We start from the raw sequence: 14,382 nt of genomic DNA on the forward strand, positions 1-14,382 counted from the left end.
TTCAAAACCAAACGCACCCTGGGTAAATTGAGGAAGAGAAAGACAATCGAATTGAAATGGAAACCGCAAAAAGGTGAACTGGAAATGTGGGAACTTTTGACGCTGGCAGCAAAAACAAAGTTTGGTTTACCCCAGAGTGGCTTTTTAATTAACATCTGAAGACCATGCTTAGGCAAAACTTTTTGGACTGACAACAAATATTATTGGTACGTAAAATGATGGCCTTAAAATCTCTTTTTAAAAATGTAAATTTGTAAAGGAAACGTGCAACTTGTGGCCATCGTGGCTTTATGTGTCACAGAAGACAAATCATTCTATCGTTTTTCAAGCTGTAGTTTTGAAATCCAGGACTCTGTCCTCCAGCCCATAGCCCAAGGATCCCAGGATGTTGCACAGCAGCTACAACCGGGCACCGCGCCGGAAGCTCATCCCGAATCTGTTCAGCAACATCCTGCAGGTGATCGCCGATGCCGACCATCCACTCACCGAGCCCGAGATCATGGAGGCCGTATCCGATCGACTGGATCGCAGCGACGAGGAGCTGAAGCGCCAGATCACGGTGAGCCTCCAGGATGCCCTAATCTACGGCTACCTGCGGGTGAAGAACTATCGCTACTCGATAGTGCCCAGTCGCCTGGACCCGGACGATCATCCCCAGCATCCGGAGAGCCCGGAGCACCACGATCCGAGCTCCTCCATCGCAGCCACGGCGGAGCATCACCGGGCGCAGGATAGGATCTCGAGTGGAACCAGTGGTCAAGATCGCGATCGTGAGCAGAACCATCAATCCACATCCATCAACCACCAGGAGGAGCTAATGAGCAGGCCAGCGGAAGGGACAATCAAAAGGGTGACTCTCGAGCCCGAAAAGCAAACAAATTGATAAAACAAATTTTAAATGGTGACAAAAAATGAACTTTTAATAAACTTGATTAAAAACAAATTTAGTTTTTATACCAAACTTAATGGAACTATTAGTTAAATGTGCAACAATGCCTATTTACATATTATAGCCCAATATTTTTGGTTCATTTATTTTTTTTGTTTGTTGAATGTTTTTATTTTAAATAATAATTTCAAGTCTTTCCCTGTTAAGTAATATTTTGTAGATGTAAATACAAGAAAATTACTAATTACTAAATCACTAACTATTTTAACCAAAAGGATCTCTCGCTGGTTTTTGTAAATCTGTTGAGGTAAATAAGTTTCGGCTTTAAAGCACACAATAACGAGAGAATCAGTTTCGTGTGGAGGATAATTCCTGCAAGTAATCCTCAATTAGTTGCCCGGCTCCCATGGCAGGCCACTTAACTGACTGAGCGGGGAGTTAAGCCCACAAACGACTGCCAGATGGCCGATGCGGCCGCAAAGTCCACTCTACTCCTTCAAGCTGATCGACGTGCGGCATCGGTGGACGCAATCCCCGGCTCCCGAACGTCTTGTGTGTCAACTGCACTGGTCCTGCACTATCCTTGCCTCCACGACTCCTTGCCAGCAGCTAAACGGGCTAATTGAAATGCAACTCGAAGGCAGAATGCGCAGCCCAATCCAACCCAACATCCCCTCTCCTCTGAGGTGTGATGCTGGCATATAAGAGCCTTGAGCTTGCGGTCATATCAACAAGGATACGTTGACTAAGACGGGCGACCTCAATCGCGTCCTTTGTGTTTGATGTGGTGTCAGCTTCGGGCGCATATTGTCCTCCCCATGACCCACTACATATGTATACAGCATACATGGTCCAGTCGGGTCCGATTAGCGATGGCAAAAGCGTAGTTGGCTTTAATAATGTTACCGTCAATTAAATATGAAGCATATGATGTTACTTTAAGAATCATATTATTTTCAATCTATAATTTTTTGCTGGGTTACATCCTTTATAGATTTAAGAGTGCTTTATATTCCCTATCGATTTCTTTTTCTATCCTGGGCATTGACGTTTTGTTTAAATTAAAAAAAAGTAAAGTAGGGTTTTAAGACCCCTTGAGGGCGTTATATCCGTTGCCCTTAACATCCCTAGTTGAATATATAGAGCTCAGCTTCAGTGAGAGAGGATGTGTGTAAGCGACTGTTTGAGTTCACTGATTGTAGCGACACCAACTGGCGTTTAAAGGCTCCAAACAGGATGTGGCCACGCTCCTCCTTCATCCCAATCCCCCCTCCCCCCGAAGGAGGTGGCGGAAGTCACTGCGCTTGGGGTTTAGTCACGCTTATGTCCTTGGCCATATGTCCCCCCCCTCTCACACTCACACACACGCACACACACACACGTTCTCTTGTGTGATAATACCTGTTTGGACTTGGAGAGCTCGGTGCTTCTATGGGTCGTAGGTTCCCAGCTCCGAGTGCGTTGTTTTCACGCCCGTTGAACGGGGCAAGCGAGCGTGAGGGACGAAGGACATTACAATGATGCAGCATCACCAGCATGAAACCTCCCAAACTCCAACCTCCCATTGGGCAACTCATTTAGTAATTTGTGTGTGCGGTTGTGTGTGCAGTCTGGAGTTTAGTCCAGTCAACTGGCTTTACTCAGCTAAATGAGATTTTGCGGTGTGTAATTTGAAAATTGTGAAATTACCCAACACTGTGGAGAGAAGTGACGTGGCACATTAACACTCGAAACACAAACTGGGTTTCCATTTGAGGGTCGCTCACTAATGTCGGATTATCCCTTCTGAGCCCCCCCCAAACACACCAAATTAGTGCAATCCAATTGCCAGGACCCCCGCAGCAAAAAATAAATAAACCCCTTGAGCGAGATTGGCCATAATTCAAGAACGAAATCCAATTCTTGTGATTTTTCGCACCTCATCACAAAGGCTAAACAAACTCGGTGGCGTCCCCTTTTTCATTTTGTTTATATCGCATAATCTTGGGACCTCCTGTGGCATATTGTTTTACATGCTTTTTCGGGTAAACGGATTCGGCTTGTTTTTGGCCTACGGCAAAGTCATCCTTTTTTGGGTTAAACGCGACCCAACCGAAAAACTCGGATCCCAAAATTGTTATGCCCTTCAGTGGTTGGGGCTCACTTTTTATTTATGTACTGTACATATTGAGGCTGCGTTTTTTTTCACCCCATAAGGGGCATTCGGGTCCCCTTTTTGGAGCCAAAGATTCGGCATTGGTGGCACACTCCAGATTATTCAGCCTTAAACAGTTTAAATTATGCTTCGGTTACCTTTATGATAAATACTGTAAATCACTCAAAAGGATTTGAATATTTATAATATTAAATCCAACTATTTAGCAATATTACAATACTATAAATAAGTTGAAGAATATTTATGTCCATTTTCTTGGCCGCATGTTAAAAAAAAAAAAAAGAAAAAAAACTCAGAAAGCTAGGCCTCAACAGTTAAGCACTGATTTTCGATTTAGCTTCACTTCACTTAGAGCCTTCTATAAATATATACATAACACATACACCCTTCATTCGATCGGCAAAATTTCTCTTTCGGCAGCAAACAAAAAACTGTTGTAAATTAACGTATCTGTACCGTGTTCTTCTGTTGGGTTATTGGTCCTCAGTGTCTAGACTGCCTATTTCCCGGTTTTCCTCCAGACCGAAACCACCGTATTAAGATAGCCGCAGAGAAGCCCAACGAAACCGCTACAAAAAAAAGAAAGAAGAATATTTCCGATAACAATATCGTCGTCAACTACATAAATCTCCGAAAGCCCAAAAATCGAAGCGCCGCCATCCAGAGATTAGCACTCAAAAAGAATTTGAAGAAGTCGAAGAGCGCTTTTGGGAATATACTCGCATATATAATATATAGTATATTAAGTTCCTGGCAGGATAAGAGCAATGGAGGACTTGCACCTTAAACTCGACGATTTGCCGCAGCAGACGCTGGCTGCCCGGCACAGTTTGATTCTGGGCCAGAAACTGGGTGGTGAAATTGGATCCCAACAGTCGCCGCATCACCATCTCAATCACCAGCTCAGTCAGTTGAGCCAGCTCAATCAGTTGAGCCAGTTAAACCAGTTGAGTCAACTGAATCAACTGAGCCAGCTGCAGCGCCAGCTCCACCAACAACTGAATCTCTCGACTGGCCTGAATCGCCTCTCATCGGGCCTGAATCTCAGTTTTGGCCTAAACCACAAGCTGACCGGCACTGTCACCGGCACCGGCGGTGACCGCCATCACCTGCAGCGGCGTCTCTCCCATCAAATGCAAATGCAAATGGGCCTGGGTCTGGATCTCGATCTGGATCTGGCCGTGGATTTGGATCTCAAACTGGAGGGTAGCAGCACGAACAGCACTAGCAGTAGCAACAGCAGCACCAGCACCACGAGCAGCGATCATGGATCTGGAAATGGTCTTGGTGGCCAAAGGTGGACCACCCAAGCCCAAGTTCACGTTGCCCATGACCCTGCCCAGGATAACAATGGTGATTCGCTGAATGTGAAGGGCTGCCTAAAAAGTCACGATGGGGAAATGGAGAAGGATTCCAAGCCTCCAGCCACGGAGAAGCACGGAGAGGACACAGCCAAGCCCTCTGCCTCCATTTTCCTGAAGGCGGCCAATTCCACGCTGAATGCCGAGGCCACTGCCTATACGATGCCTGGTAGTAAACTGGAGACCACCGCTCATCATGGAGGCAGAGGACTCCTGCCGAAACCCTCGCAGATTCCCAGTGAATTTCGGCTGAATGCCGAGGCGCCCGTCTTTAAACCCACTTCGCTGGGCGGTGGCTTGCTGGCTCTACCGGCTTCCGTATCGCAACCTCTACTGCCGGCACCACCACATCTGCATCTGAATGCCCCACTACTTTCCGCCCAGGGAGAAACGCAATGCCCATTTGTGCTGCAGCGTTGTGGCACCAAGCAGAATATCCGGTGGCGCAAACAGCCACTGCCCGACCTTTTCAATGCCGTGCTCTCACTGATGCGGGAACTGTCGCGATCCGTCAGCTATCCGGAGATCATAAACACCCTGGCACTGAGGCTCCAGCGGCCGGAGGTGGAGCTGAAGCGCCATGTGCCGCACACACTCCATGCCGCCGTCAACAATGGCTATTTGAAGAAGGATGGCAATCGGTATACGCTCGTGTCCGAAACGGAGCAGGTGAAGATCATGCTGCGCAACCAGGAGGCCGCCCAGCGCGCCAAGGAGCTGGAGAAGGAGCCATTGTCCTGGCGGAAGCGTTAGTTCCTCAATATCGTATATATGGTATATATACCCAATGGAATCTATTTCGGCTGCGAACTGTGCGCTCGCATCCGTGATATTCAACCTCATCCGCACATCCTGCATCTTGGATACTTTATCCTGCATCCTACATCCACATTTCATACCTTTCGGCTTCATTCCTTTTATACTTGAGCTAGCACAGCACTCGCGGCTGTGAGCCTGTAGTCCTGTGAGTTGCACAACCCAGAGCCCCGAGTCCTGTGCCGCGAAGACGAGCCCTGCAAATAATGGTTTTACTGTACGTGAACTATGTTGCGCGGACCAGTGATCCGTGCGATCCACAATGTGATCCTTGATCCGCGATCCACGGTCCGCAAACGAAGTCACGATGACATATACAAATGTATATATATAATTGTTATATATATATATATAAGCCCAATGGGGCCGGCCTTTGGTCGAGCTGCTGCCTCCAGAGGATGTTTCGTTGCCTGCTGTTCCCTTTTGTGTTCTAACAAACCTACGCACAACCGAGTTGTTCTGGTTCAGCGCTTTATATTTGCAAGCTATTCGGGTAAATAAAATTGTAGTTTTTCATGGATCTCAATTAAAAGATGGGTAGAAAGAGATGTGAAGGGAGCCAAATGGCTGAAACGGACTTAAATACTGATTTATAGTGTCCTTTCCAAACACTGCTGGTATTAAAGTCCTAAAAAAATATGACTTATATTACTTAAATATTAGAAACCATACATTTTGAAAAATATATACTTTTAGCTTTACCATTTATATAGCAACATTTCATCTTTAATTCCACCCATTCATTTGGAGACTTTTTATTTTATTGGCCATCCCCTGATATATCTTTTTAATGACGCAACTTTTCATTCGCATTGAAATTGTGCTATCCAGCCATTAAATTTTTGCATTCAACTTTGTGTTTATCAATTTAAGCATTCATCTTTCCACCCAGTCAGATGAGGCGACCATCCATCTCTCAGTCAGTCAGTCAGTCATTCAGCCATTGAGTCATTCAGTCATTCATTCAGTCGGCGGTTGTTGGGATCTGTTCAGTTAACTAGCTATTGTGTGCAGAGTGGCGAGTATCTAGAGCTCATCATGATTGTTTTGTAATTGGAATGCCACAATGCGAGGCCAGAAGAAGGATGGTTGGTGGTGGCATCTCCCGGAATGCAAGGACAATAACAACAGTACAAGGATGAGAAGATGTGGGAAGGGGGAAGGGAAAGGGGGGCGACGACGAGTGAATGCCAACTCAACTAACAATTTGCTTCAATTATAAAAAGCGTCGCGACAAAGTGGCGCCAAGCTAGTGGGTGGTTGCACTGGGCTCATGGAAGAGGAGATGCTGTTGTTGCCCTGGATGTTGCTGCTGCCGCTGATGAAATGGGTAAACAGTGGACAGGGTGGCCCGGGGGTATGGCCTGGTAATCAGCATGGCGACGCACTGCTCCTTTGAGCCCTGAACAACTGCCCCCTTTTCCAAGAACAGCCCGTCAGTGATGGCAACAGCGGATCGCAAATAGCACCTAAGCTAGCCTTTAAAATAGCTGGCCATATTTAATAATTACTCAATTAAGATTAAAAACACATTTATTATCTGTCCTGGAAATAGAGAAAAATATATCTTAATCTACAGAAGGTTTTATTCAAATCTTGGCTTCTATACTGCTGCAAGTCACCATGGAAACTTAAAAATATATATAGAAGCAACCACCATTGATTATAATTCAACTTAATATGTTATATGATAGTTCAAAACCTTAGATGGGGATTTTACACCCTTTGACCTCAAAAAATAAAAGCAACCAGATGATAACTAAGACCTGAGTTACGTTAATAAGCAGATAAAGAGCTAAAGGCAAGATTACTTTCCAAAACTTAAATAAAGACTTACCGCCAAAGTATAAAGTGCTTAAGAAAAGATTCAAATACTGACTTTAACCAACCAACGAAAATATATATATTCAGCCAGAAAATAGCGAACAAGCCAAGTCCCGCAGAGAAGTGGTGGCCACAGAGTCAACGACTCGGTGACGCAGCTGCTGGCCTCGACCGGAATGAAAGTTGAACTGGAACTGGAGCACCGAGGAGGAGCACCGAGGAGGAGCCTCCTCTGGCGTCAAACTCAAGCCTCTCGCCAGCTTTGTCTGCCGTATATATGGTCATCAACTTATTTGCATGCTGCAACTCTCTGGACCCCGTCATAATTGTATTTTGTTGCCGCCAGTCAGGGATCAGGGGCACTTCGATAAGCCCGGGACCCGTCCAAAGTTTGTTGCATCAACGCCATCGCCATTGCCATTGCCACCGCCGAACCGAACCTGTTGACTCTTTTTCCGACTGGAGGAGCAGACAGAATGCCAGGCCAGGATGCCTGGATGTCCGGATGCTCGGATGCCAGGAAGATGGGGCGACCCAGCTGGGCGATGATTTACTGAGCTCGTGTGATTCATAAATATCTCTTCTCAACGCTGGCTCAGGAATCCCAGTGTCCATTGTCCTTCTGCCCCTGTTGCAAATCAACACTGAGGAAAATATTAAGGACTCCTATCTACAAAAAAGGATAAAATAAAATTCAGAAGAAGATCTATATATACCAATTTTAACTACATCTAATTAATAATAACTCGATAATCTTGTTTTTATCAGAACCCACTACAAATTGTATCTATATATTTAAGAAATTTCAGAACAGCTTTTAACCTAGTCCACAAATGTTGTACCAAATTAATGAAGACAAACCTTGTGTTCGCAGATTGCTTTGGTTTTTGTTAAGTATACATTATATGCTGTCAATTTAAGCTAATTTGTCGCAGTGTAAGGCAAGGACTTCAATTCACCGAGTTTCATTGCTACCGCCAGGATGAGCTGGCTGCCATTTGTCATGGCATTGCATGAAGAGAAGCGTGAACCGAACGCAGAGAAGGCATGTGTGCGAACGGAGCTGAGTTTAAATGTTAATAGTTCACAGGCTGCTTGATCCTCCGGCATTTGAACTGGACTGAGCTGGCCATAATGTTGCGTGTCAACGGAGTGCTGAGCCCGAACTCGGAGCTTCGCACACGCAGGCCAGATTAGCCGATGATGCAGCTCCTGGCTGCAATCTGAAGGTATGTTAGGCGGATTGGGGTCGACGAAAGGTTGGCAGGATGGCAGAGTGGCGGGATGGCAGGGTGTTGTTGAAAGGACAGCGGAAAAGAGGGAGTCCAAGGACCCCAAGGTATCTGCAGGAAGAACAATGCTGCTTCAGACTCCTGTTTTCCTGCCAAGCAATAATGCATTGTAGCGTGGTTACAACCAATGAGTTAAGGAGTAACTAAGGGCTTAGGACAGCATGCAATTTGTTGTGTATTATGCGTAATAGGCAGAGAACAAGATCAGCTTGGGCTTAGAAAAAATACAGAAAATAATAAAATCTAGAAAAAGATAAAAAAGTTTGAAGTACCAGAGCTAAGCTGAAAAAATACAACTAACTAAGGGCTTAGTTAAACAAGGTATAAAGACAAGGCTTGTCATAAAATAGACAACAAAATATTAGTTTTCAGGTTAAATTAACATTAATTAATCAAATGTTAACTATACTATATGAAATCAAATAAGAAATACAAAGAAAATGTTTAAAATGGTATATCAAAGAGCCAAACTTAATTATTAGGACAAAAAAAAGGTTATAGAAAAAAAGGTCGTAATATAAACTAATAAAAATGGGAATAAAGTGGAGTCTCGGACTTCTCTAAATAGGGTCTTATTGCCGAGTTGGAAGCCAGCAACACTTCCTTCCTGAGGAATGACCACCCAATTAACGAACCCCACCCTTGAATACCTATACAATCAGCAATAATAACAATCATTTAATTTCAGGTTAATTGCACACACTTTGGTTTGTGTTGGGCCATAAATTGTGTGCATTCGTTGGCCGTTGCCTGGTGTTTGTGTAATTTATTTGCATATTTCAGTGGAGCGTGGAGTGACAGGCTGGAAATTATGCTACAAAATTCCAGGAATGCCTGCCCCCCAGAAAGTTCTGGGGGTTTGGGAGTAATAGATGTGGGTGGCCCAAGTCAAGACAGCAGCGAGGGCGGATATCCAGCAGGGGCACAGAAAAACTCTGGCCTGCTGCTAAACGCATTTACGTGTCAGAACTAATTTAATGTGGCGCCCCCGGGTGGACTGAAACGAACTGAAATGGAACGGAACGGAGTGAAATGGAAATAGGAGGGAAAGGGACGGGAGAATGGTGCCCCTGGAAAACGAAAACGGAAACGGAAACGCATACGCAGCGAGCCAGTGGCGTCTGACCATATTTTGCTTATTTATTTGCCTTGCAGTAATGCCTGACACCACGCCACACCCCCACCCCCCTCGCACATTTCTCACCTAATAAAATTACAATGGCCACACCACACACCCCCGCAATGCAGGCAGGTCCACCCTCACATGTTGCTCCTGCCCCTTTGTCCTTTTCGCTCCTTTTTGATGTAAATTTAATTTCGGTTTTCACATTTTGAGGTTTTCATAGCCACATGCTGGCATAAGGGTAGTACAGATAGCGAAATTAGTTGGCTATTTGTTATAGCCCGATTTCACATACACATTCTTATGAAACTAGTGGGGTATAAGCTTACATCTTCACCTGCCTGCATTGTTTTACGATATCATTGTTTTATGCTCAAGCAGAGCAAGTGATTGCTTTTTAATTAAACACTCTTTTGTTTTATTAAACTATTCATCCATGCATTAAATCTCAAAATATCAAAAACAAAAGCAATGTTTCAAGCTTACTATTATCTAATTTATAATAAATATAGCAATATGTTCAGAATCACACGTATAACAGTATTAACAAACAATGACATTGTACGCTCATTTTCTCTACGTGTGCTCCGGTATCCTGTGCTCAGAGTCCCCTGTCCCGAGTCCTGAACTCCAAGTGAGTGTCCGTGTCCGGGTCCTGTCCTCCCCACTCCTCACCCCTCGTGTGTCGTATCCCCGGGGATTCGGGGGAGCATATTCAGCTGCCGTAATGCTTCTTTCATCGCCGCTTCCTTCACCCCAACTCCGGCCGCTGTTCTTTTCCTTTGCCCTGTCACTCTGTCATCAGCGTCGCATATTGTTCGCCTTTTGTCCATCGGGGGAAGGGAGTTGGTGAAGTCGCCCCTCGTCCCTCGTCCCTCGTCCCTCGTCCCACGTCCCACGCCCATCGCCCCATATGAATATGTCAACTCGATTCCCGGGCGTGTGCTCCGAATCGAGTTCCTGTTTTTTGCGCACTTTTTTTTTTGTTACCGCTCTTGTTTCCGCTGCTGCATTGTCCACCCGGCTGAACTGTGATTTCAATTAAAGAGCTCGCCCTCCTCCTCGCAAAAACCTATGCAATTTCAATCTGGTTTTCGGGACATGTGCGGGCCCCTAATCGAATAATCCGCCAAACTCCCCCATATCGTGCGGTTAACTTTGTTACCTCGCAACGCATGACAGATAGCACTTGTGAAAATGTCAACTGGATTAGTTGATGTCCAAATTATGGGGTGGGGGGGATAGAGAGTTGAACAGAAACAAAAAATCAAATGAGTTGGCAGGTTCATTGACCAATGCCGGAAGCAATTCGCACACTGGCATCCCTCTGAAGGAAGCTCACTTGGAGGGGCGGCGATGACAAAGGGTGCACAAGACCCAAACAAAGTCTGACACTCGACACAAAGCTTAATTGCAGGGCCCAAAGCCCAAAGCCCGATATCCCAGCCAAATCCTGCAAGTCTGACTTAAGCGACGACTGTGAAAAAGCGCCAAGTGCACTCGAGGTAATTTGATTTAATTGTGCGTGCCTGCCAGCAGCAACAAAAGCACTCAGGCAACTTGCAACAACTTGGCAACTTTTTCTCATATGTTTGTGGTCGCTTCTTTTTATGCCCTAACAAAAGGTATCAAAACTTTTTACGGGTAAACACCAAAATAAAGAAAAATACTTTAGCAAGGTAAAAAAATTCAATAACAACAAATGTAGCGAACAAATACATATATTTGCATTTGTTTACACTACTAATTTTAATATTGTTCTGTATGTCACGTTTTATTTAAGCCTCAAAACAAAACAATCAAGGGAATATTAATAAAAAGCTACATAGTGATCCCTTTTTTTTATTAAAATAAAATATTAAAACGAAGTAGCTTTCATTATATATATTCATTTATCCATTGGTTAGTGCAATACATTTTAAAAGTATTTTAAAAGTCAGTCAGTCAGTGTGACTTCTTTCCTTCTTTCCTTCTTTTCTTTTTTTATGGTTTTTTGCTCATACAAAATTTACAAGTGCCGAGTGTTGGCTTCTTTTCCTGGATAGTGGGTCTCAGGTTAAAGGTTTCAGGAAACCACCTTGCCAACTTTATAGCCTGGCCAAGTCCAAGTCTGAAGCTCTTGAACTCCGCTCAGCCTGCGCCCCTTGAACTTGCAACTTGCAACAGCTTGAAGTTGCAAGTGTTAGTCCGCCTGTTGTTTTTCGCCATGGTCACCATTGTCGGAGTTTATTAACTGCGGCTCTGTGTTTTAATTTTTTTTATAGTTGCCACAGTTTTCTGGGCTCCTGCATAAATCATCAACGCAATGGCCTTTAATGCATAATTTATTTACCGTTTCAGGATGCCCCCAGCTGTCTCTGTCTGCGGTTTCGCCTTTCCTTTTTTTTTTGTCGCTTTTTAGAGCTGAGCAAATTTATGGCTGTCGAGCATTTCCGCTTCCGTTTGCAATTACAAGAGCGGCTAAAATAATAGCAGGCAGTCGCCTCATCAAGAAGTCGGCCGCTTAATCAATTATTCCCATTCGAATGGCGCCCAACAACGGGAAGGGGATCGATATTGTCATGACACGGGACTTTCACTTGACTTGGCTATAAGTATTTGGATCAATGCTGAAAATATGGGCTTGGCTCAGAATCATATGAAAATAAAACTTATATATTACCTGCATTCATCTACCTACTCGCAAAGCTGCTAGTATTTACTATTCTAGTGGATTTTATACTGCCTTGCTATCTTATAAATTCAAATTCACAAATAACCAGAGATTTTTAAACGCTGCCTAACCAAATCCGCATTCCGAAACTTAAAAATGATTTAAAAGCCATGTAGCTTTTGAACAATTCGTTTCGATTGAACGCAAATTGGAATTGCATTTTCATTTCGCGACAATCGCAATTGCTAAACAATTGAAATACTACATATGATTCTGCACATGCACATTTCGATTTGTGCGCACAAATATTCATAATTCATAGTTCATAATGGCATTCGTTCAAAAAGCCTCTGGCCTCGGGAAAAAGTGTGCAACGCAATGAGCTACAAAAAATTAAGCATAACCCCAACACATCATTCTCTTCTCTCCTCCAAAATGTTCACATTACCCTCACCAGGATAATTTTGATTTTTACCGCTTAATTTATGATTTAATTGCACATTTCGCGGTGCAATGCAAATATCAACCAGCGGTTCAGACTCACACCACACCACACCACCGCACTGCAATGCAATGCATTTCATTTATACAACCGCAAATATTTGCCACAAAACGCGTTTGCCACCAGAGGGCCAATCTGGCGTGACAAAATCGCTGCCTCCCTTCGGGGATGCCAAATAGGAATTATTAGTGCACCTGAACGATGGTGCGTGTGCAGCACATCAAGGCAATTAAATCCACACCAAATAATATATATCTACGCTTACTCCCCAAACTACAATTCATCTACCAAATGGGTCTGCAGAAAGGTGACTCAAAACCGCACTTATAGAGCCCAAGAGCTTGATTAGGCGATTAATCCTATTAAATATAATACAAAGTTTAGCTCTCTGTTGAACTGCATTAAACATCCCTTAAAAATCAGAAATTAAAATAACTTTTATGCTATGATAAGGTGTATTTAAGTATTTCGGGTTCGTTCTAATGTTATTTTATTGGGATGTCCGATGCTTGGTTTCTTGGACTCCCATTTAGCGGTGTGTGGAGGATCCCAGAGTGGACATCAGTTCGCTCAGTCGTCGGGAACGCAGTGAGAAGCGGTTCCTCTGGCGTTTCAGGATGCCGTATTCCACGCCATCACGCAGATTGATCTGAATTTGGCGGTAGAACTCGATGTCCCGGCGGCGATAATGGACACCCAAGATGGAGGCCAGCTCGATGTCGCTCATGGGTCGTTGGGTCTCCGCCAGAATGTTGATTATTGTTCGCATCAGGTTGGGGACCAGACGTCGCTGTTGGGGCAAAGTGTGTATCTTATAGGTAACAGGCATGTTTGTTGTGATCACACCGCACACAGAGTGGTTCCCAAAATTTTTTTTTATAAATTTTGTAAAAAAAAATTTTATGGGAAACCAAATGTAAAAGTGTAGAAAAATTTTGTCTATGTTGTTCTGAGTCTAGGCTTGGCAATGAGATCCCCAGCACAACCCCCTTTGACATTCAAGGCCCCGCCAACTTTCTGCCTTGCAAGCATGCTTCCCTGCCGGTGTGCTTTGCCAGCAAACTCACTTCCTCATGGCCAATTAATCAGAAGGCGGCTGTAGCGAGTTGAACTTGAATGACCTCGAGGCGTAAAAACGAAAACTGCGACAACAAAGGCAGCAACCAGCAAATCAACAAAGTGTAGCAAAACACTGCACTCAGAGGAATCTTGTAAGTTAATCTGAATTGGTAAATAATGCCAAGAAAAATGCATTTTAGAAGTCGAAAAACTAATAAGCTTTAGAATGGTATGAATAAAATTCCCAAGTACTTTTTCGTAAATAATGTTTTTTGTCTTTGAGTATGTGCTTTTAATATCCAAGTCTTCTTTTTAAAAGTAAATCCTATTTTTTATTATGTGGAATTACTCTATACGAGTTCTTATGAAAACTTCAGGTAATTTGCGCTTACCTATTTAATTTCTCCAAGTGTAGCCAGGAAGCACAGGCACACTAGCGCAGGGCCCACAAACATCAAGTGACATTCGAGCAGAGACAAAAAGTCATTATCACGGCGACGTCGGGCCGCTCTCATCTCCAGTACAGCATCCATTTCCCCGATCCCGCCATATGTCCTTCGCATTCGCATTCGCCTCATGTGCAGCATATGGAGCACGTGGTTTGGAGTCATCGTCATCGCCATCGCCATCGCCACAGTCGCCGTCGTCTTTGTCGCCATGTTTTTTTGCCTTTTCCGGCATTTTGTTTACGATTCCTTTTTGTTTTTG

General features: G+C 44.1%; 3 protein-coding genes across 3 annotated transcripts; 2 read left to right on the forward strand and 1 right to left on the reverse strand.

Annotated features, from left to right (window-relative positions):
• Positions 1 to 317: 317 nt before the first annotated feature.
• Positions 318 to 923, forward strand: LOC108045324. Its single transcript, XM_017124609.2, has one exon. The coding sequence runs from the start codon at positions 386 to 388 to the stop codon at positions 881 to 883; it is 498 nt and encodes a 165-aa protein (XP_016980098.1). The 5' UTR covers positions 318 to 385; the 3' UTR covers positions 884 to 923.
• Positions 924 to 3,416: 2,493 nt separating this feature from the next.
• On the forward strand, positions 3,417 to 5,775 carry LOC108045307. The gene has a single exon (XM_017124593.2). The coding sequence runs from the start codon at positions 3,812 to 3,814 to the stop codon at positions 5,156 to 5,158; it is 1,347 nt and encodes a 448-aa protein (XP_016980082.1). The 5' UTR covers positions 3,417 to 3,811; the 3' UTR covers positions 5,159 to 5,775.
• A 7,281-nt stretch (positions 5,776 to 13,056) lies between these two features.
• LOC108045323 lies at positions 13,057 to 13,553 on the reverse strand. Its single transcript, XM_017124608.2, has one exon. It carries the CDS (start codon positions 13,442 to 13,444, stop codon positions 13,145 to 13,147), a length of 300 nt encoding a protein of 99 aa, XP_016980097.1. The 5' UTR covers positions 13,445 to 13,553; the 3' UTR covers positions 13,057 to 13,144.
• Between the last annotated feature and the right edge of the window lie 829 nt (positions 13,554 to 14,382).

The sequence above is a fragment of the Drosophila rhopaloa genome, unplaced genomic scaffold (assembly GCF_018152115.1).
Source record: "Drosophila rhopaloa isolate 14029-0021.01 unplaced genomic scaffold, ASM1815211v1 contig_3, whole genome shotgun sequence".
Classification (NCBI taxonomy): Eukaryota; Metazoa; Arthropoda; class Insecta; order Diptera; family Drosophilidae; genus Drosophila; species Drosophila rhopaloa.